Source organism: Saccopteryx bilineata, chromosome 8 (genome assembly GCF_036850765.1).
Source record: "Saccopteryx bilineata isolate mSacBil1 chromosome 8, mSacBil1_pri_phased_curated, whole genome shotgun sequence".
Taxonomy (NCBI): Eukaryota; Metazoa; Chordata; class Mammalia; order Chiroptera; family Emballonuridae; genus Saccopteryx; species Saccopteryx bilineata.
Window position 1 is genome coordinate 27,367,513 of NC_089497.1, and position 24,687 is coordinate 27,392,199.

Sequence of the window (24,687 nt, forward strand, 5' to 3'; positions counted from 1 at the left end):
AAACTGACCAGTATTTCAATGGGAACTATGCTCCTCTCGCTGACCACCAATGAAAGAGGTGCCCCTTCCGGAAGTGCAGCGGGGGCCGGATAAATGTCCTCAGGGGGCCTCATGCGGCCCGCGGGCCGTAGTTTGGGGACCCCTGATCTAGGCTAAGGCATCCAAAGAAAGGATTTAGGACAGCCTAATTAGGAGAATCCAATGATTACATTGTTTCAGTTTCTGCTGGTAAACTATCTGGTATTAATATCAATATATTAAAAAAACCCATGTGACAGGAGATTTTAAAAAAGATGAGTGAAACAAAAGGAAGTTGACACAGACACTATAATCTTAAGAGGGTTGTTCACTGAGGAAGATGGCATTAAAAATATGTTAGGCCCATAATCCATACCACGTTTTTAGTTTCATTTAATCTCAGCATTTTTATCTATCAGTAGACTAAGAAGATGTTCACAGACTTAATTTAGGATTTAATAAAAGCATTACATGATCTTTGTAGAGAAGGATCTGTTTTTAAATTTAGCAAAGTGCAGGGTAACTTTCCTGTGAAGAAAGCAAATACAAAGTATTGGTGATTTTAGGAACATAGCTTGGCAATGTATTACAGCAAAAGTGCATTTCAATGTACACTGTTATTTTTTCAATTAATTGTGCTTTTTTTTTTCATGGCAGGGAAGAGCTTTAATCAAAACTTCTATTTTGGAACTAGAGAAGACAGAGACCACTTGTTACCTATATCATATAGATAACCTGAACTTTGAACACTGTTGGAAGAAGAGTATTTTATTCAAAAACATTAAAGTTGGGACACAAAAATTTTTTTCAGCTTAAAATTTCATAATGTATAAAGATGTGACCATTTTTATGCCTACAAAAAATTGTTTTATACCTAAGCTGTATTTAAAGAAACTTGAAACTGTGTGAGTTCTGGAAAACATTCTAGAAGAAAACAGCTGGGCCAGGATGTGCATTGGGAGTGCATTGCTGTCTGCTTCTGACTCTGACAGGGTCTCTCTTAACTGTACATCCGGGTTCCCGGGAGAAGAAAAGGGAGACTACTACAGGAGAAGGCAGCTCAATGAGTAAATCTTTTGTAGCGTGTTGTTATTGTCAGATGGAATGAGAAGCCTTTGAGGTAGTTTTAATATAGTTTATAGTCTGACATTTATCTAAATAATGTATTCAGTTTTGGGGGGAACAAACTGCTGAAGAAAAAGCAACCTTTTTGCTGCAGTATAGAGTTAAGCTTGCACTTTACTATTCTACCAGAGTTTTGAATTTCTTGAGTATATTAGTCAAAATCACATTATTGTTGTGTTAATTATCTCAGTATCTTATTTTTTTTTAGTTGTCAAGGGCAATGCATATGTATAAAACTCAGAGGGTTACATTAGACTAAAGATGAATTTAACTGGGGATGGGAGGGAGTGAGGGATGGGTCAAAGCCATGCACTGACAATGTATGCTGTGCTGATTGACGTGTGGACTGAGTCATAACCAATGAGTTTCCTGACCCTGCTTATACAACCTAAAGATGTCCTGGCCAAATCCTGGGTCTTCTCTCGTTTCTGGTATTTTAACTTTGAAAACAGCACTTAATTACCTCACATAGTATAGGTTAGCTCATTTGGATGATTTCTCCTTTGTGTAATAACTCATGTCTAAATAATTCCTGCTTACATGAAACATGACAGGACTTTTATTGAAATTAAGTATCTTTTTTATTTTTATCAGAAGTAAAAGTCCACATATATAAATTTAAAATAAATTAGTAGTTACTTTCACTCTAGTATATTTTTGAATGAGTAGGTTTGGAGGGAGAAAGATGGGGGCCAAATAATCACCACTATTAACATTAAATTGCATATGCAAATAAGTTATTATTGATAGAGGTATTTTATGTTGCGTAGCCTTCATGTTTGCCAGAAGCAAGCTGGAACATTTTGATTTTTTTTCTGACCTGAGGTAGAGGGACCATAAGATAAAATACTTGGTTCACTTATTTATTTTCTTTCTTAACTTGATGACTGCCAGCTTCACTCGTTATGAGGACACTAGAAGGTAAACTCGAGTACATGCCATAGTAAAGCTATTGAAAGCCTTGAAGATATCCAGGCATTTTGCAAAGTATGCATGGTAACAAGTTGTGTGTGCAAGTGTGCGTGCGTGTGTGCGTGTGTGTGTGTGTGAGTGTGTGTGTGTGAGTGAAGGCAGGTCCTTTGTCCCACTTTGTCCTAGTATTTTTTTTCATCCCCTACTCACATACTGGATTCAGCACAGGTATAAGCCACTGCTGGGACACTTTCTGCTGAGCGCTTTTGAAAGGTCATTGATAAATGTTAATGACATTTGTCACTTCTAAATTTATAAAGCTTTTGAGGATTTGTTGAGTTTTAACTTTTTTTTCCCTAAACTTGTGTTAGATAAAAAATAATATTTGTTTTTTCACAAATTCACCCTAGAATGCGACCTTTTGACTGTCTGCTTGCTGGTAGAGATCAAGGTGGACACAAAGGGAGACTAGAGCAGGTCTGCACATGGAACACATAGGAGGAGCACAAACGGAGTGGAAGAAGGGTTGTTTCCCAGAACCCAGGTGGTGAAGCGGGAATTTGAAAACTCTGACAGGTCTCTGTCTCTGCTTTTCTTCCGTATGAGCTTCCCAGGCAGGAGCAAATTACTTAGCTCCACACCCATTAAGTGGAAGAGTACAGGAAGTCCTCAACTCTCAGGGAGAGGCCTGGAGGCCTCAGTCCAGGAATAGAGACTGCTGCCCCACCTTTCTCTAGCTGAGTGGCAGTGGAGCAGGTCAGAGAACACCGACTCCATGCTGGAGAGCCACTGATGTTCAGAGTAAAGGGCGAAAGGAGTTATCAGTCTGACAGGTTGAACTACACAGAAAGAACTTAAAATTTTTTTTTAAGTATAGTTGGTGTACAATATTATATTACATATATTAGTTTCAGGTGTACAATATAGTGATTTGACATTTTTATACCTTACAATGTGATCATCCCACTACCTCTAGTAATCATTTGTCACCATGTAAATTTATCACAATCTTATCTACTGCATTCCCCTTCAGCAGGTGTTATGCTGAGTGAAATGAGTCAGAGAAAGACAAATTACTGCATGGTTTCACTTATATGTGGAATCTACAAAAAACAAAACAAAACAAATGGACAAACAGAATTAAAAAACCCAGATTCATAGAAATTTTTTTTTTTAAAAGTAAGAATAGGGGAGATAGACAGACTCCTGCATGTCCCCTGATCAGGATCTACCCAGCAATCCCTGTTTGGGGCCGATGCTCAAATCAACCGAGCTATCCTCAGCACCCGAGGCTGACCCACTTGGACCAATCAAGCTGTCCAGAGTGCCTGGGGCTGATGCTTGAACCAGTTGAGCCACTAGCTGTGAGGGGGTTGGGGAGAAGAAGGAGGGGAAGGAAATGTTCACTTCTCATGTGTGCCCTGACCAGGGATCAAACCTGGGACGTCCACACACAAGGTTGACATTCTATCCACTGAGCCAACTGGCCAGGGCCCATAGAAACCTTTTAAAGGAGCATTCTCTAAGATAATTTAATGGCACATAGTCACTTAAAGTATTAGGCTAAACTCTCCTTATAGGCTGTGTGATTGAGGACTAAAATATTCTGATTACCAGAACATTATCATTAACCTAGCAATATAATTTTCCATAAGACTATCACCTTATTTGAAAACAATAAAATGCAGTTAGCACTGAAAAAAAATTTTTTTGATTCATAAGGTACTTTGGAGTCTTATAGATACATATAGCCTTTACAGTTGAGTATATATTCACGATTTTTCTTTTCATGGGTTCTGGATAAAGGGGAATTTATTTGATAAATAGGATTCCGTTTCCATCATGGTGATATATTAAGCATATGTGTTCATTTATGTGCCCTAAACTCACATTTACTTTACATAACAAAACAAGAGCAGGCTTTACTTTTATTCCCACTTCTCTTCTTCTTCTGCAGTATCTGGTCACCATGACTGGACTGCTCCTCCCCTCCCTCCACTATTTTACCACATAGTGCATTATAATGCAGTCAAACAGCCCTTGCTTCTGAAAAACAAAACAAAACAAAACAAAAAAACACCCAGATGGAAACTGCACAAATATTCTTTGTAGCATCTAAAACTACATTGGCTCAAATATAATAATACCTGATTAAACATTCATTTGTGTGCTTCCTTTATAAGTTTGCCTTCCAATTCATTATTTCTAGGCAACTGGTATCTTTGTGTCATTTCCATGTTTTCTGTGAATATCTTGACATCTAGCAGCCTGTGAATTGAATTTTCATTTTGAAATGGGAAGTGCAGGCAACCTATTTATTCCATCAGAACATAGCTGATTTAGGAGAATAACCCATCCTTATTATTTTGAGTTGTTTTAGCCAAGAAAAATATGGGTCAAATTATTTTATTCTAAAATGTTTCTAACAATTCCCTGTAGGAATGGGAGGGGCCTGCCTTTCTCATTTGCAATCCAGCTGCGAGAGTCATGGATCCTAGCTTGTTCTATTCCCAGGTGTGTACTAAATGCAGAGAAAAAGATCTGAAGGTACCGCTCATCAAATCAATTCATTGCATTTGTTTTACAATAGATCCTGGCTGAAGGTGGAAAGGTGGAAAGGTACCAAAATTTGATTGATGATGTAGAGAATCTGCCTGGAATTTTTTTTGACTCAATGCATTTTAAAAAACCTTATACTGCTCCTATCAGTTAATAAGACACAGGTTAAACAGCTAGTTTCCCCTCACTCACCAGGATTTATAATTACAGACTAAATGATTCCTTGTTCTGGCTTTTCTTTTCTACTCTCACTTACATGATTTACTTAGAGATTAAGGACATAAATAGAAAAAAAGTAACCGTGATATTAAAGAATAAAGGTATAATTATGTGTCAGGACTATGTGATGTTTCTGATGTGATTGTGTTCAATATGGAGTGTAGATAATACAAAATTTTTCTTTTTCATCTTGTTCATAATGTTTTACCTAAACTAGGGATCAGATAAGTTCATGCTACTATACTGTTTTTTTTATAAATGCTCTAGTTTTAATGCTAGCTAGTTAGAAATAAAAACTTAAAAGTCTTTATGTAAATAAAAGGGTCTTTCCCTCTCATGTATATAATTGTGCCACTTTCACTATTAATAAACTTCTCTTTCAAGAATCTTGCCTACATGTTTTGTTTTTTTTTTGTCAAAGAAAACATTGTAGATTGTAGTGATAGTTGAGTTGTCATTACCATTCAAAGCTACAATGTAAGCATGGTTTAAAAATAAAAATTCTGTGATTAATCTTTTTAAAAATTTAATTTGTGTGTGGAAAACAGCTGTGTTAGGCTTGCCCACTGGTTTCCCTTCTGCAAGCACTTTGCACAATTAGTGAGTGAGCACATGGCAGAAAACCATGTGTTTGTCTCTATGAAAAGCTATGAGTGCTTTCCCTCGGGGGCGATTCTCCCAGATCACTCTCCTGCCACTGTGAGGTGTGGTTCCCTGATTCCCTCAGCCACCACCACCGTGAGGGGCAGTTTTTTTTTTCAAGTTAATGGAAACAAGGGGGGGGGGCACAGTTTTCCTGATCCCTTGCCCTCCACTGTGGAAAGCAGTTTTCCTTTGTTTATTCACTCATCTGTTCCTCTGTGAGCCTCGAATAAATGGGTAATGGCCTGATGCTTTCTGGCTTCATAATTCCTTTATTGTCTGCCCTAATTCAGTGTGAAACTGCCTGGCCTCAACCACCAGCATTACATCTGGCATAGTGGGCAGTACTCAGATCAGATTGGTATGGAGCCATGGACACCCTTGAAGGGTGGGATAGAAGAGTTATCTCCAGCATATGGTTCCCTGTGGTTGTCCTTTTGGGGATTATTAGCTGGGTATTTTGTACAGCCCTGTGAGAAGACACTGAATGCTCTGTGTGAGAGGTTGCCTGAGGTCAAAAGCTCCAGGATGAGCTGCAGACTGAGCATCAACAATGGCATGAGCTGGAATGGTCACTGGAGAAAGAGTTGCAGATTTAAGAACTGCAGTTCAGGCTACAGGCTGAGAACCAGCAACGATTTGAACTGGAACAAACACTAGAGAAGGAGGCCAACTGCTCTTGAGAGCCACAATGTAAGATGCAGGCTGAACACCAATAGTGCCTGGAACTGGAACGGACTCTGGAGAAGGAGTTATGGGTTGGCGAGCTGCAATTTGCCCTAGAAGCTGAATGTTGGCAGCAAAAGTTGTTAGAGAAACAACTGTGGGTTTAAGAGCTTGAGCTCAAGCTTCATCTTCAGGCTGAGTGCTGGCAGCTGCAAGAGCCAAAATGGGCGCTGAAGAAGGAGCAGCATCCATACTGGTGGAGTGGCTCTGAGTCAGCAGGAGCAGGTGTTTCCAACTCCTCCTTTTCTGAGGAGGATGTTTGGGCTGAAACTGCCATCTGCAGACTCAGAGCTCCGTCAGTGGTCACTCAGAAGGTATAAACCCAGCAGCCAAGAGTGCCTCAGGGGCAGGAAAAACTCCTTCCACAGGTAGTTGAACATTCTGGGGTCTGGTCCTACACCCAGGCAGAGCTGATGGAGTTAGGGGCAAAATTCAGGCAGAAACCTACTGAGCCCCTGGCAGTTTGGTTGCTGTGGTTGTGGGACATAGGGGGTGGGTGGCACCATGCTCTCAGAACAGAAATGGAGAAATTGGCCACCATTACCACATACTCCTCCTTGAGTCAGTGTCTTCAGAACTGCCATGGCAATTCAGGAAACCATACCCTATTAGAATGGATGATGGCTGCCATTCATATGGTTTGGCAGAATGCTGGAGACTTGCCGGGGCAGTGAGTCAGTGGAAGTTGTATACAGTGGTACTTTGAGATACGAACAGACCAAACATACAAATTTTTAAGATACGAGCTGCAACTAGATCCATATTTTTATTCGAGATCCAAGCGAAATTCCGAGATGCGAGTCGTGATTTGGGAAGCTGCTGCTAGTTGGCGCGTTGGTGCACAGGTCTAGTATCAGCAGTTTGATATACGAATTGACTGACTTACGAGCTCGGTTACAGAACGAATTAAATTTCTATCTCAAGGTACCAGTGTACTGAGCTGCAGCAGGTCTTCCTAGAACTCGGTATGGAGAATGCTGTTTTCAACCTGAGGTCCCATAGGCCAGACGAGGAAGTATTTATAGCAGGTACCCTATGTGGGGCAGCCTATCAATGTGGTTACACAGATGGTAGCAGATTTGGGTGGGGTGGAGGCAGCATGAAATCATAAAGCTGTGTGGGCTTCTGCCCATACTGCCCCCCCGCCCTATGACTTAAAAGAGAAATGGGCTCATAAAGGTTACCCAAACAGACGTGAGTAGATTTGATTGCAGCAGGGAATAGAGAGAAATTGGATGACAGATATAATAAAATACAGTTAGAGCAGAGGTTCCAACCAATGAAAAAACAGGGGAAGCAAGCATCCCCTGCAGCTGCCAAGAAAATGGCTGGCATTTGGCTTGCATGGTTGCAAGATAATATGATGGAGACAGTTGAGGGAGAGGAGGATCCCTAAGACCTATTGTTCCAGTTTGAATAGGGGGAAGGTGAGCGACTACTCCAATGGGGAGAGGCGGGGGGCTGGAAGGCCCATGTGAAATTGTCAATCTACTGGTCCCCTTCTAATGTGCAGCAGGTGTTGGCATTAGAAGATAATAGGTGCTTTTTTTTAGCAGCAGCAGCAAAAAAGAACTGTCAAGGAAGCACAGGCCTTGAATATGTTTGATCCCGCAAAGCCCTGTGAGCTTGCAAATCTGAAGGGTTTGGATGGGGCCATGGCAATGGATATAGTGCTTATGGAAAGACGCTGAGGTCTGTTATCAAAGAGCTGTATGGCTAGTTGCCTGCAGTGGACTTTCACCTTGGATGATCTGTACAGACAGCTGAGCTTTTGTGGATTGATCATTGAGCAGAATAATGGACTCTTGAAATAGGGACTTCAACAAGAAGGGCCACTGGCTCCCTTATTGGATGGACATGCCACTTGTGGACAGTACTAGAAGAGACCTTGATGGGGGACCACAGCACCTGTGGAGGCTCTCGTACTGGGAAGCTGCTCCCATCCAGTTGCAGAGATGCACCCAAGGACACTACAGTTTCAATGAATATTGCCCTGGACTACACAAGCCCTCTGACATGCTGTGGGGTAGGGGACTGGAGGTGAGCCTCCAATTAACTCTGGGCAGAGTGCTCAGGGAGACATTGTGAAGGGCACCTTTGTGTTATTGTATAACTTGTGCTGTTGCTGTAATCTGTTTATGTAATGTACCTCACTCCTTGCACAGGGACCATCATGGAAGACACCAGTCACATAGATTGTGAGGTGACCAACCCTAAAGGGGTGGAATGTTAGAAAACAGCTGTGTTAGGCTTGCTCACGTCACTTTGCTTGATTAATGAGTGAGCACGTGGCAGCGCCATGTGTATATAGTATTTGAAAGGCTACTTGTGCTTGCCCTCAAGGTGGATTGCTGTTGGTGGATTGCCTGCTTGCCAGTGTGAGAGACCAGTTTTTTCTGTTTGCCTGCTGCTGTGAGAGGTGGTTTACCCCTGCCCATTTGCTCATCTGCTGTTGCAAGACTCTATTAAACAGGAATTGTTGGAGGAAAGCCAAAGCACCAAGTGACTTTCTGTTCCCATCCTGAGAAAGTGAAGGTCGAGATCAAGCATACATGACTGAAGGCAGTTGTGCCCAAAGAAGGCTCAAGGACGCGATGCTTGGCCCTGCTGGAGCTTTCTGCAGGTCAGGAATCAGATTGCAGATGGTGTGGTGGTATGTCTCAGAAAGGGCAAGAGAAATCTAATCAGTTTTGCAAAACTAAATAATAAAATTGGACACTGTATTCTGCTTGTTGGTTTCTCACGCATGATGTCATGTTTCTGCTTAATAAATTGGATAGCTGATCTCTCCAAGGCACCTCAATCCTGGAGAGATTGGGGTCCTCTACTTGCAATATTGTTGCTGCTTCATTCTCTTGCAGCTCCTCTTCATGAAACTCTGATTACTAACAACAGGGAATGACCCTACACTTTCTGGCTCCACATGCTTCTTTATCATCTGCCCGATTCCAATAGGAACCTGCCTGGCCTCAGCCACTGGCATTACAATTTGATTTTTTAAAAAAATTAAACAATTAAATTACAGTTGACAAACAGTACTGTTAGTTTCAGATGTACAGCACAGTGATTAGACATTTATATAACTTACAAAGTGATCATCCCGATAATTCTAGTACCCATCTGACAACATCCATAGTTATTACAATATTATCAACTGTGTTTCCTATCTGTAATTTACATTTCCATGACTGTTTTTATTAATGGAGATTCTTCTTAATCCCTTCATCTTTTTCATCCACCTCCTTACCCATCTCCCATTTGGCTTTGATTAATCTTTGTGGAGTGAGGATGTTGGGGAACTGGAGATAAATATAGAGCCCAATTGTTGCCTTGAATTTTGTTAATATTTAATAATGCTGAGTCATTATTTAGCCTTTCTTGAACTTTGCTCTGTTAAACTCTTATGAACTTTCATTTTTTAACTCATCTGCTTAAGGCAGAGATGGAAAGAAAACTGTGGAGTTGATTAAAGAATGATTAGCACCAGCTGTCCTGTAATGAAAGAAGGAATTGCGGAGCTGTCTAAAGAGAACAGAGGAAACAAATATGCTAACAGCAGCCTAAAGCAGTCCTGCGTGGGAAGGCGGAAGGAAATTCAGCTACCACATACCTGAGCGTCAACATCAGAAAACTCAAATTTTCAGTTTCCTTTCCTTTCTCCATCTGTGTGATGTCTTGCTGGCAACAGAGCACGAAGAAATTATAAATCAGTCTTAGTAAAGAGGACGGTGGTCTTGATTTGACTCCAAGGACAGTATTATAAAAACACAAGTGGAAGAACTGTGTCTAAAAAACACCTTTTGGTTGATTAATTAGTGACTGAGGTTTAGGAGAAATAATAATAACGAGTTTTTTTTTTCTTTTTCTGAAGCTGGAAACGGGGAAAGACAGCCAGACAGACTCCCGCATGCGCCCGACTGGGATCGACCCGGCATGCTCACCAGGGGCGACGCTCTGCCCACCAGGGGGCGATGTTATGCCCCTCTGGGGCGTCGCTCTGCTGTGACCAGAGCCACTCTAGCGCCTGGGGCAGAGGCCAAGGAGCCATCCCCAGCTCCCGGGCCATCTTTGCTCCAATGGAGCCTAGGCTGCGGGAGGGGAAGAGAGAGACAGAGAGGAAGGAGGGGGTGGGGGTGGAGAAGCAAATGGACGCTTCTCCTATGTGCCCTGGCCGGGAATCGAACCAGGTCCCCCGCACACCAGGCCAACGCTCTACCGCTGAGCCGACCGGCCAGGGCCATAATAACGGTTTTTAATAAATCTTGTCAGGACAAAGATAGAAGTGAAAACATCATGGATAGTGACAACAGTGTGGTGATTTTGGAGGGGGGAGTAATGGGAGCGAGATGGAGGAGGCTATAGGAGGATAAATGGTGATGAGTGGAGACTTGATTGGGGTGGTGAACACACAACACAGTGTACAAATGATGTGCTGTAGAATTGTGCACCTGAAACCTGGATAATTTTTTTTTGTTTTTTTAATTTTTATTAATTTTAATGGGGTGACATCAATAAATCAGGGTACATCTGTTCAAAGAAAACATGTCCAGGAAACCTGTATAATTTTGTTAACCAGTTACCCTAATAAATTAAATCAAAAGATAAAGAATAAGCTAAATATAAATTATTTAGCTTAAAAATCAATCAATCAATTTGGTCAGGACCAGGCCTAGTCACTTTTAACTTATGCCCACACCATGCTGGTTCACCATTAGGGTGCTTCTGAATACATGTCCCATCTGACCCAGTCCTTAAGGGACTGTGTTCCATGAACTAACCTTTAAATTGTCATCTCAGCAAAACACACACACATTTTATGTCCTGTTTTTAAAATAAAAATGAATCCATGCTAATATAATAGTTGTTAAGAAATTATGTTTTTCTAAGTAGTATGAACATGGTGTGTGGGCTTTCTGGGAATAATTCATTTTTCCAAATGAAAAACTCTCATTGTTAATATTGCACATACCACAGCTGGTTTGGGGAAAATGTGTGTATTTTTGGCATGTGGGCCTTTAAAGAAGCCTCAGAAAAATCCACTTGTATGCCTTTTTCTGTGCCATGTACATGCTTCCATCCCATTATTCATGAAGGCTGTGTTGTAATTTTGTATTTATGTCATTCACTTTCCACTAAACTGAGTTCTTTGATGTTGGGGTCCATGTCTTGCTCATCTTTATTCATGAAACCAAAGAATGTTTGATGCGGAGTGGATTTACAATTATTAATCATTCAATTGTCTCGAGATAATGGGTCATATGTAGAAATCATTTTTTTGACTAGTAAGCAAATGATTATTTTATATTCCAGGTACAAATCAGGTGGACTTACAAGTAAGTGGTTTACATACTATTTTGAAAGAAGTAGTTTACAGAGATTTAAAAATAGCCCTAAGTGTTTTTAGGAGATCAGATCCATACATTTATATCTATCTTATTTTTATCGAGTAATTCACAAATTATAAAGTAGTAAGCATTTTACAAAAACCTGTCAGAAAGTATGGACTGCTATAGCCAGATGTAGTAACCTGAGTTTCTTAACCACAGATTCAAGGAGGAAGTTGAGGAATTGTGCTAGGATAATAGAAATAAGGTTCAGGTGCTCTGAGGGAGGGGCAGAAGTTGGGGATTTGGTAGAGACTGATGGGTTTGTTTGAACAAAAACAATTTTTTTTGTAGGAACAAAAATTTGACTTTCTGTGGATAGAGTTGAGAGTATGATGTAATAGCAGGCATTGTTTAATCTTAACAGTTTTTTATAAAAATGTTTTATTGATTGATTTTATTTATTTTTAAATTATTTTTATTTATTTATTCATTTTAGAGGAGGGAGAGAGAGAGAGAGAGAGAGAGAGGAGAGGAGCAGGAAGCATCAACTCCCATATGTGCCTTGACCAGGCAAGCCCAGGGTTTTGAACCGGTGACCTCAGCGTTCCAGGTCAATGCTTTATCCACTGAGCCACCACAGGTCAGGCTAATCTTAACAAAAAAAAATTTTTTTTGTATTTTTCTGAAGCTGGAAACAGGGAGAGACAGTCAGACGGACTCCCGCATGCGCCTGACCGGGATCCACCCGGCACGCCCACCAGGGGCGAAGCTCTGCCCACCAGGGGGCGATGCTCTGCCCCTCTGGGGCGTCGCTCTGCTGTGACCAGAGCCACTCTAGCGCCTGGGGCAGAGGCCAAGGAGCCATCCCCAGTGCCCAGGCCATCTTTGCTCCAATGGAGCCTTGGCTGCGGGAGGGGAAGAAAGAGACAGAGAGGAAGGAGGGGGGGTGGAGAAGCAAATGGTCACTTCTCCTATGTGCCCTGGCCGGGAATCGAACCGGGTCCCCCGCACGCCAGGCCGATGCTCTACCGCTGAGCCAACCGGCCAGTGCCTTAACAACAGTTTTAAAAAAATAATTTTACTCTTTGTTAATTTCTTTATTGGGTAGGGCTGAATAAAGGTACCCAGTTATTCCTTTCCTTAAAAAGAAAATAAAAAAGAACATAAAGAAAGGTAAGTAATTGATAAGTAATTGGTTAAGCCAGTCAGCTTTATTTAAGTTCCTGTATTTATCTTTTCTGAAAGTCTTTGGTTGTGTTCTGCACATTGCAGAAATGGATTTGGTTCCTCTCAGTTTCCTAGGGTCTAGCATGAGATGAAAATTGCTTGCCCTCTCATTTTTGTAACTCAGTCCTAGCAGAGTGGCTGATGTCCCTGTGCTCCAAAGGAAAGGCCCTGAGGAGAGGAGGCTTCATGCAGGTTCCTCCAGCATGAATTTCCCCAATGTGATGCAGGTACAGGCATTCCTCAGAGATATTGCAACTTCAGTCCCAGGCCACTGCAATAAAGCAGGTTTTGCAATAAAATGAGTCAGAATCCTTTTTGCTGGTGGAGGGTCTTGCCTTCAATTTGTAAAAGACATGTGACATCTGTGACCTGCAAGAAAGCAAAGTGCAGGGAAAGAAGGCGGGCCTGTCCTTGGCAGCATCTATTTGGCTCCGAGGGGATGGGTATTGGTTTTACTTGGTGTCAGATAAATCACAAAGACTCAACTAAGATGATGTTGTTGCTGCTGCTATGAGTCCATCAAAGTTTTGTACAATAGCAAAACACGTTAAATAATTTTTTTTTTAAATTAGAAATTAAATTTAATGGGGTGACATTGGTATAGAGGAACAAATAGATTATAGGTAAACAAGTCTATAGCATTTGAAATACTGATTGCATTGTGTGCCCGTCACCTAAAGTCAAATCATTATCTGCCACTGTGTATTTGTCTCTCTTTACTCCCCTCCTCCCCGATCCTCCCCCCTCTGGTGACCACTTCACTTTTGTCTATGTTCCTGAGTCTCATTTTTATATCCCACCTATTTGTGGGACCATATAGTTACTAGCTTTTTCTGATTTACTTATTTAGTATACTGTTCTCAATACTTTCTTTTCTATAAGGAATGAGGGAAACTCACTTTTGAGTCAGATTTTAAATTGCTTTTGCTTGAAAGGTACAGAAAAATAAAACATCAGAAAAATTTTCCAAGTTAGAGGGAAAACTAAATTGTAATTATTTGACATTAGTTTAATTTCTAATTTCTTTAAAGCAATTGTTGGTTAAGGTGCCCCCCCCCAGCTTTTTTAGTTTACCATGAACACCACTTTTCTACGTTTAAAAATTTATAAAGAGAACTTTTGTGAAATAATTGTTTTACTTCAAAGAATTTTATTTCCTGTTATTTCAATACCTTATTTACTATAAATGAGAGGTTAATGACCTAAATGAAAGAAAAAACTATTCTTTACCTTTTCTTTGCAAGTACTATTAGAATTTGGAATGCTAAGATACAGTGAGAGTCTAGATTTCTTCCTACCATTTAGTGACAATTTCACTAGAAAGAAATAATCAATAATTCATGTTGCAATTTGTACCAGGAAAATGGACTTGATGGCCTATTTTCAAGGCAGATGATACTTTGAAGTATCTAGCTAAGGAGAATGTTAGGTTGGAATTGTTCCTTAGAATGCTGCCTATTTTGCCTGACCTGTGGTGGTGCAGTGAACTTGGAATATAAAGCTTTGACTTGGAATTCTGAGGTCACTGGTTCGAAACCCTGGACTTGCCGGTCAAGGCACATACAGGAAGCAACTATATACTACTAGCTGATGCTTCCCACTTCTTTCCTCTCTTTCTCTCTCTTCCTCTCTCTCTCTCTTGCAAAAAAGAAGAAAATCGCTGCCTATTTCTTTTTAAAATGTGAATATAAAGATAACTAATTTCTAGAGAAATTTCTTTTCCTTATGAAGTACTCTCCATGACAATAGTGGAATGACCTTTCTTCCTCGTAAAAGAAAATTCTAAAACACATGTTGAGAATTGGAAATACCTTCTGTTCACCACCGTGAGCCAGGGAAAATATTCCATTCCTTCACTTTTTCTTATTTTACTTTCAATTTGCCAGTGATGTTTCAAAATCAGAATTTAACTTAGAATTGCAAAACTGTAAGTTTAAATAGATTTTTCCATTGATGAACACGTTTAGACAGGATTCTATTCTGAGGACAGTCTCACATTAATTTTGACTTAAAAATTGAAAACTGTTAGTTTGGAAAAGTCTACTAAATCAGGAAATTCTTGGTTTTATTAACCAAGATGAAAAGATGAAGAGAATAGGAATATGATAATGTTAGTGAACATGCTATAAAAACACTGGCCCAGTCACACTGACTGGTGGCATGTCACCATTTCTTCTTGTCCCTGCTCTATGATACACTGCTACTCTTTGTACATGTGTACATCAGGCCCTCACAATGACCCCTTGGGATAGCTCAGCAGTGTAGAGTGAGGGCCAGACCCTTGCTCTCTGTTTCAGAACTCATTGGGGAAGGATGACAGTTACAGGCACCCTACCTGCAGAGATAAACATGTTAACTTGCAATTCAGTTGCTCCAGGGTTCTTATCTAATTATCTTTAAAAATTTTGTCCTCCATACGGTTCAGTTTAAAGCAGAGGATTGGGTTAAGTTACAATAAGTCCTTGCTTAACATAGTCAATAAGTTCTGTGACTAAGTGAAACAACATGTGACAGAACCAATTTTCCCATAGGCTGATATAAATAAGCTTTAAATTCATATAGAATCTCATCAATGTTAAAATGAAATAATGTTATTCAAGGATCTGCTGTATCACCAAAAATATTCACTGTTGAGGCTTATTGCCAGATAATATGAATCAAAACAATGTTTTTAACCTCTCAACTTTTATTTTTATTTTTTCTTAAACTTTTATTTAGAAAATTAAATTTGGGTGGTGACAAGATGGTGATGGAGTAGGTGGACGTACCAACTTCCACCTCCCAGAACCAAAATGGATTACAACTTAATTTCCATCATATGGAAAACCAATTTTGGATTAAACTAAGAGGATTCTTCAACCCAGGAACACTGAGGAAGCCACACTGAGAGTGGTAGGAAAAGCAGAAATGCAGAGAGGGCCGCCCAGCTCCCCAGAGTGAACGGCAGCCAGGAGAGACTCGCGTGGCAGGAAGTGAGTTTAGCAGACAGGAGAGGGTCCTGAGCCCCAGGAACAAAGCCCCAGCCTGCAGCCCCAGAGCCTAGAAGAGGTGTATGTACAGTATTTAGCTGGAAACTGTTTTTGAGAAAGAGACTGATTTCTCAGATGCAGGATTCTTCTTCTTCTTTTTTTTTTTAAGTGTAAACAATTATTCATATTTATTTATTTATTTATTTTTATTTTATTTTTTTATATAATTTTATTTTTTTTAATGGGGTGACGTCAATAAATCAGGATACATATATTCAAAGATAACAAGTCCAGGTTATCTTGTCGTTCAATTATGTTGCATACCCACCACCCAAAGTCAGATTGTCCTCTGTCACCTTCTATCTTGTTTTCTTTGTGCCCCTCCCCACCCCCTATCCCTCTCCCATTCCCCCCTCCCCCCCGTAACCACCACATTCTTGTCAATGTCTCTTAGTTTCAGTATTATGTCCCACCTACATATGGAATAATACAGTTCCTGGTTTTTTCTGATTTACTTATTTCGCTTCGTATCATGTTATCAAGATCCCACCATTTTGCTGTAAATGTTCCGATGTCATCATTTCTTATGGCTGAGTAGTATTCCATAGTGTATATGTGCCACATCTTCTTTATCCAGTCATCTATTGATGGGCTTTTAGGTTGTTTCCATGTCCTGGCCACTGTGAACAATGCTGCAATAAACATGGGGCTGCATGTGTCTTTACGTATCAATGTTTCTGAGTTTTGGGGATATATACCCAGTAGAGGGATTGCTGGGTCATAAGGTAGTTCTATTTGCAGTTTTTTGAGGAACCACCATACTTTCTTCCATAATGGTTGTACTACTTTACATTCCCACCAACAGTGTATGAGGGTTCCTTTTTCTCCACAGCCTCTCCAACATTTGCTATTACCTGACTTGCTAATAACAGCTAATCGAACAGGTGTGAGGTGGTATCTCATTGCCGTTTTGATTTGCATTTCTCTAATAGCTAAAGAAGATGAGCATCTTTTCATATATGCAGGATTCTTCTTAAAGGGACCACGCATAAAACCTCTCTCACAACCACTCACCCAGGGCTCTGGGAGATGGGGAGAGAGGAGAGGACCAGAGCAGTGGGAAGAGAGTGTAATCTAGGAGGCACAGGGAGAAACACTTTGAGAGACAGCCATCCTAACCCCTGGGCTGAGTCACTCCCCAAATCTGAAGTGAACATTTCCCCTGGAAACAGCAATACCAGCAAAGGGAAGCAGGATACCAGCCAAACAAGCTCTCTCACGGTACTTAGATCAGAGTAGCTTAGAAGGAGGGAGCTTTTGGGACTACAGTAGTGAGTCTTAGGGTCTGAGCTGCAGCACCTCCACCCACACGGCTGAGGGCTCGTCTGAGGGTGGGTGGTGGTGGAACATGGAAGCACGGTTCGGTTGGCAAGGGCAGAAGCTGGCTGGCTAAAACTGAGGCCCAGGTGTGAGCTCTGTCTTTCCCGACTGGGGAGGAGGGGACGTGCAAAAGTGGTCAAGCCCAACATGCAGGCCATCTGCAATCCAGCCTGTGGGGGAAGGGCAGGAGCCCCGGAAGGGGTAGAGACCCACCCTGAGCAAGGGCACAGGAGTGCAGCCTTGCCCTGCCCACAGAACCAGGCTTGTGTTCTGATGCAGGAGCTGGCTCCTCCCATGGGGGTGGAACGAAAGCCCAGAACAGGTGGAGTCCTGCGACTGAGTGTGGGCATGCAACCCTGTGCGGCCCGTGAAGCCAAGGTTTGCAGCCCTCCCATGAGCAAGCTCCTCCTGCAGGGGTGGAGCAAAAGCCTGGAATCAGGCAGAGACCTGCAGCTGAGCAAAGGTGCTCACCCTTGCCCTCAGGGCCGAGCATAAGCCCACCTGCGGGGGCGAGGCAAAGGCTGAGACCACTGAGGCTTGTACACCCAAACACATGATCACAGCCCCGCCCCTGAAGGAGAGGTGAAAACCAGAGCAATATCCCCAGTGGGCTGGCACTGGCAACGCCCATACCTGAATGCCCTAGGCAGCAGCAGCAGAGGGGGTGGCGGGCCTGCAGACAGACCACACCTCAGGAACACAGAGGCCACACCCAGTGGACTCCAGAGGCCAAAACCTTTTATACACAGACAAAATGAGAAGGCAGAGAAATGCAACACAAATGAATCAAGAGAAATCCCCAGAAAGGACCTGAATGAGTCAGATATAACCAAATTACCAGATGCAGAGTTTAAAATAATGATTGTTAAGATGCTCAAAGATCTTAGAACAGCAATAGATGGTCATTACAAACACCTAAATAAAGAGATAGCAAATATCAAAAAGGACATTGAAATAATAAAAAAGAATCGGTCAGAAATGAAGAATACAATATCAGAAATGAACACAATGGAAGGAATTAAAAGCAGGATGGATGAAGCTGAGAATCAAATCAGTGAGTTAGAGGACAAGATAAATAAAGGTACAGAAGCGAGCAGAAAAAAAGAAAAGAATTCAAAAAGTCTGAGGAAACTCTAAGAGAGCTCTGTGACAAGATGAAGAGAAATATCATCCGCATCATAGGGATTCCTGAAGAAGAGAAAGAACAAGGGATAGAGACTTTGTTCAAACATATCATAGCTAAAAAATTTCCTAAATTAAGGCAAAAAACATCTCACAAGTTCAAGAAGCACAGAGAACTCCATTAAAGGAAAACCCAAAGAAATTTACACCAAGACACATCATAATTAAAATACCAAAGCTAAGTGATAAAGAGAAAATATTAAAAGCTGCTAGAGAAAAATAGGCTATCACCTACAAAAGAGCCCCCATAAGGATGACTTCTTACTTCTCAACAGAAACACTTAAGGACAGAAGGGAATGGCAAGAAATATTCAAAGTAATGCAGAACAACAGCCTACAACCAAGACTACTTTATTCAGCAAGGCTACTGTTTAAAACTAAAGGAGAAATAAAAAGCTTTCCACACAAAAAAACCTCAAGAAATTCACTACAATCAAACCAATGCTGCAAGAAATGCTAAGGGTCTGTTGTAACCAGATCAAAGGGGAAAAGAATATAGCAAAGAGGAATACAGTTTTAAAGAATAAAATAGCAATAAACAATAACATATCAATAATAACCTTAAATGTAAATGGATTAAGCAATCCAATCAAAAGACATAGGTAGCTGCATGTATAAAAAACAGGACCTATACATATGCTGTCTACAAGAGACACACCTTAAAACAATAGTTGCACATAGACCGAAGATAAAAGCATGAAATAAAATATTTCATGCAAATGGAAATGAAAAAAAAGCTGGGGTAGCAATACTTATATCAGACAAAATGAACTTTAAAACTAAGACTATAGTAAGAGATAAAGAAGGTCACTACATAATGATAAAGAAAGCAATCCAACAGGAAGATATAACCATTACAAATATCTATGCACCTAATATAGGAGCACCTAAATATATAAAGCAGACTTTGATGGATTTAAAGGGCGAGATCAACAGCAATACTATAATAGTAGGGGATTTCAATACCCCACTAACATCACTAGATAGATCCTCAATAAAGAAAATTAACAAAGAAACAGCAGACTTAAAGGACACACTAGATCAACTCAATTGAATAGATATCTTCAGAACCTTTCACCCTAAAGCAACAGAATATACATTCTTTTCAAGTGCTCAGGGTACATTCTCTAGGATAGACCACATGTTAGGGCACAAAAGCAGCCTCAACAAATTTAAGAAGATTGAAATTATATCAAGCACTTTCTCTGATCACAATGGCATGAAACTAGAAATCAACTGTAACAGAAAAACTGAAAAAATACTCAAACACTTGGAAACTAAATAGCATGTTATTAAATAATGAATGGGTTAACAATGAGATCAAAGAAGAAATTAAAAAATTCCTAGAAATGAACGATAATGAGCATACATCAACTCAAAATTTATGGGACACAGCAAAAGCAGTCCTGAGAAGGAAGTTCATAGCATTACAGGCATACCTCAAATAAACAACTTGACCCTGCATCTAAAAGAACTAGAAAAAGAACAGCAAGTAAAGACCAGAGGTAGTAGAAGGAGGGAAATAATAAATATTAGAGCGGAAATAAATGACATAGAGTCTAAAGAAACAATAAAGAGGATCAATGAAACCAGGAGCTGGTTCTTTGAAAAGGTAAACAAGATTGATGAACTTTTAACCAGACTCACCAAGAAAAAAAGAGAGAGGACTCAAATAAATAAAATTAGAAATGAGAGTGGAGAAATAACAACCAACACAACAGACATACAAAATGTTGTAAGAAAATACTATGAAGAACTGTATGCCAAAAAACTAGACAACCTTAATGAAATGGACAAATTCCTTGAAATATATAATCTTCCACAAATTAATCTGGAAGAATCAGAAAACCTAAACAGATCGATTACAACAAATGCGATCCAAACAGTTATCAAAAAACTCCCAAAAAAGAAAAGTCCTGGGCCTGATGGCTTCACAAGTGAATTCTAGCAAATATTCAAAGAAGAACTATAAAATTGAGACTAAGAGACATGGACAAGAGTGTGGTGGTTACCAAGGGTGGGGGGGGAGGGAGGACATGGGAGGGAGGGAGGGAGAGTTAGGGGGAGGGGGAGGGGCACAGAGAACTAGATAGAGGGTGACGGAGGACAATCTGACTTTGGGCGAGGGGTTTGCAACATAATTTGATGACAAAATAACCTAGACATGTTTTCTTTGAATATATGTACCCTGATTTATTAATGTCATCCCATTACCATTAATAAAAATTTATTAAAAAAAAAAAAAAAAAAAAAAAAAAGAAGAACTAACTCCTGTCCTTCTCAAGCTATTCCAAAAAATTCAAGAGGAAGGAAGACTTCCAAGTTCCTTTTATGAGGCGAGCACAATTCTGATTCCAAAACCAGGCAAAGACAACACAAAGAAAGAAAATTATAGGCCAATATCCCTGATGAATTTAGATACTAAAATCCTCAACAAAATATTAGCAAACCGGATCCAGCAATATATGAAAAAAATCATACACTATGATCAAGTGGGATTTAGTCTTAGGAGGCAAGGCTGGTACAATATTTGCAAATCAATCAATGTGATTCATCACATAAACAAAAGGAAGGATAAAAACCACATGATAATTTCAATAGGTGCAGAAAAAGCATTTAATAAAATCCAGCACCCATTCATGATCAAAACTCTTAGCTAAGTGGGAATACAGGGGACATACCTCAACATTATAAAGGTCATCTATGCCAAACCCACAGCCAACATCATACTCAATGGGCAAGAATGAAAAGCAATCCCCTTAAGATCAGGAACAAGGCAAGGGTGCCTCCTTTCACCACTCTTATTCAACCTAGTTCTGGAAGTTCTAGCCACAGCAATCAGACAAGAAAAAGAAATAAAAGGCATCCAAATTGGAAAAGAAGAAATAAAACTATCATTATTTGCAGATGATATGATATTGTATATAGAAAACCCTGAAGTCTCAGTTAAAAAACTATTGGACCTGACAAATAAATTCAGTAAGTTGGCAGGATATAAAATTAATACTCAGGAATCAGGGGCATTTTTATACACTAACAATAAACTGTCAGAAAGAGAAATTAAGGAAGCAATCTCCTTCACCATTGCAACCAAAAAAATAAAGTACCTAGGAATAAATTTAACCAGGGAGATTAAAGACCTGTACTCAGAAAATTATAAAACATTGATAAAAGAAATCAGGGAAGATACAAACAAGTGGAAGCATATACCGTGTTCATGGTTAGAAAGCATAAACATCATTAAAATGTCTATATTACCTAAAGCAATTTGTAAGTTCAATGCAATACTGATTAAAATTCCAATGACTTACTTCAAAGATATAGAACACATATTCCAAAAATTTATATGGAACCAAAAGAGAACATGAATAGTCTTAGCCATCTTGAAAAGGAAGAATAAAGTGGTAGGTATCACACTTCCTGATATCAAGTTATACTACAAGGCCATTGTAGTCAAAACAGCCTGGTACTGGCATAAGAACAGGCATATAGATCAATGGAACAGAACAGAGAACCCAGAAATAAACCCACAGTTTTATGGACAACTGATATTTGACAAAGGAGGTAAGAGCATACAATGGAGTAAAGACAGCCTCTTCAACAAATGGTGTTGGGAAAATTGGACAGCTACCTGCAAAAAAGTGAAACTAGACTACCAACTTATACCATTCACAAAAATAAACTCAAAATGATAAAAGACTTAAATGTAAGCCGTAAAAGCATAAGCATCTTAGAAGAAAACATAGGCAGTAAGCTCTCTGACATCTTTCGCAGCAATATGTTTATATTTGCTGATTTATCTCCACGAGCAAGTGAAATAAAAGACAGGATAATCAAATGGGACTATATCAAACTAAAAAGCTTTTGTACAGCTAACGACAATAAGAACAGAATAAAAAGACAAACTACACAATGGGAGAACATATTTCACAATACATCTGATAAGGGGTTAGTAACCAATATTTGTAAGAAACTTGTAAAACTCAATACCAGGAAGACAAACAATCCAATCAAAAAATGGGTGAAAGAAATGAATAGACACTTCTCCAAAGAGGACATACAGATGGTCAATAGGCATATGAAAAAATGCTCAACATCACTAATCATTAGAGAAACGCAAATTAAAACCACAATGAGATATCATCTCACACCAGTCAGAATGGCGCTCATCAACAAAACAACACAGAATAAGTGCTGGCAAGGATGTGGAGAAAAGGAAACTCTTTACTGCTGGTGGGAATGCAGACTGGTGCAGCCACTGTGGAAAACAGTATGGAGATTCCTCAAAAAATTAAAAATCGAACTGCCTTTTGACTCAGCTATCCTACTTTTAGGAATATATCCCAAGAACACCATAGCACTGTTTGAAAAGAAGAAATGCACCCCCATGTTTATGGCAGCATTGTTCACAATAGCGAAGATCTGGAAACAGCCCAAGTGTCCTTCAGTTGACGAGTGGTTTAAAAAGCTTTGGTACATATATACTATGGAATCCTACTCAGCCATAAAAAATGATGACATTGAATCATTTACAATAACATGGATGGACCTTGATAACATTATACTGAGTGAAATAAGTAAATCAGAAAAAACTAATAACTATGATTCCATACATAGGTGAGACATAAAAATAAGACTCAGAGACATGCACAAGAGTGTGGTGGTTACGGGGTGTGGGGGGAGGAGAGGGAGAGGGTTGGGGGTGGAGAGGGGCACAAAGAAAACCAGTTAGAAGGTGACGGAAGACAATTGGACTTTGGGTGATGGGAATGCAGCATAATCAAATGTCAAAATAACCTGGAGATGTTCTCTTTGAACATATTTACCCTGATTTATTAATGTCACCCCATTCAAATTAATAAAATAAGATAATTAAATTTAATGGGGCAGCATTGATCAGTAAGAATATTATATTTTTCCATGTATAAGGTGCACCTTAATTTTGAGGCCCAGAATTTGAAAAAAAATTATTATGTAAAGTTATTGAACTCAAGTTTTATTCATCTAAAATTCATACACCTCCTCATAACTGTCAAAACTTCCATCCATTAGCTTGTCCTTATCTATGTCTGATGACAAATCAATGTCTTCAACAATGAGCTCAAAAACAAGCATGAAATAGCAGGAAATGGAAGTAAAAAAACTACAACCACTGTATAAGACGCATCCAGTTTTCAGACCCCAAATTTTTCGAAAAAATGTTCATCTTATATATGGGGATATATGGTACATATGTTTTATATAAATATCTCTATAGCATTTGAACTGTGTGTTATGATGTGGTCTCATCACCCAAAGTCAATTCATTTTCCATCACTGTATATTTGTCCCTCTTTACTTTCCTCCCTGACAAGTCCCTCTCTCTTATAACCACTTTTATCTGTGTTTATAAGTCTCATTTTTATATACCACCTATATGTGAAATCATATAGTTCTTAGATTTTTTTGATTTTCTTATTTCCCTCAGTATAATATTCTCAAGGTCTATCCATATTGGCAATATGTCATCATTTTTTATGGCTCAGTAGTATTTCATTGTATATATGTACCACATCTTCTTTATCCAGTCTTCTATCAAAGGATACTTTGGTTGCTTCCATGTCTTGGCCACTGTGAATAATGCTTTTATGAAGATGAAGGGTATGTGTCTTTGCATACCAATGTTTTTGAGTTTTTTGGGTAGATAGATACTCAGTAGAGGAATTGCTAGGTCATATGGTAGTTCTACTCTTAACTTTTTTTTTTTTTTTTTTGTATTTTTCTGAAGCTGGAAACGGGGAGAGACAGTCAGACAGACTCCCGCATGCGCCCGACCGGGATCCACCCGGCACGCCCACCAGGGGGCGACGCTCTGCCCACCAGGGGGCGATGCTCTGCCCTTCTGGGGCGTCGCTCTGTCGCAACCAGAGCCACTCTAGCGCCTGGGGTAGAGGCCAAGGAGCCATCCCCAGCGCCCGGGCCATCTTTGCTCCAATGGAGCCTTGGCTACGGGAGGGGAAGAGAGAGACAGAGAGGAAGGAGAGGGGGAGGGGTGGAGAAGCAGATGGGCACTTCTCCTGTGTGCCCTGGCCGGGAATCCAACCCAGGACTTCTGCACGCCAGGCCGACTCTCTACCACTGAACCAACTGGCCAGGGCCTACTCATAACTTTTTGAGGAGTGACCACACTTTCTTCCATAATGGCTTTACCAGTTTAAATTCTCACCAACAGTGAATGAGAATTCCTTTTTTTCTCCACAGCTTCTGACAGCCTGTCTTGTTGATCATAGTCAATCTAACAGGTGTGAGGTGGTATCTCATTTTAGTTTTGATTTGCATTTCTCTAATTATAGGTAGTGAAGATGAGCATCTTTTCACACATCTGTTGGCCATTTGTATGTCTTATTGAGAGAAGTGTCTGC

The 24,687-nt window shown here is 40.0% G+C and overlaps 1 protein-coding gene across 1 annotated transcript in view; it reads left to right on the forward strand.

Annotated features, from left to right (window-relative positions):
- The window catches only part of IMPG2 (interphotoreceptor matrix proteoglycan 2), a 95,887-nt gene extending 90,668 nt beyond the window's left edge, over positions 1-5,219 (forward strand). The window contains exon 20 of the mRNA XM_066241674.1: positions 676-5,219. Within this exon, the coding sequence (XP_066097771.1) occupies positions 676-688 (13 nt within the window). The 3' untranslated portion in view covers positions 689-5,219. The remainder of the gene's footprint in view (positions 1-675) is intronic.
- Positions 5,220-24,687: the final 19,468 nt, after the last annotated feature.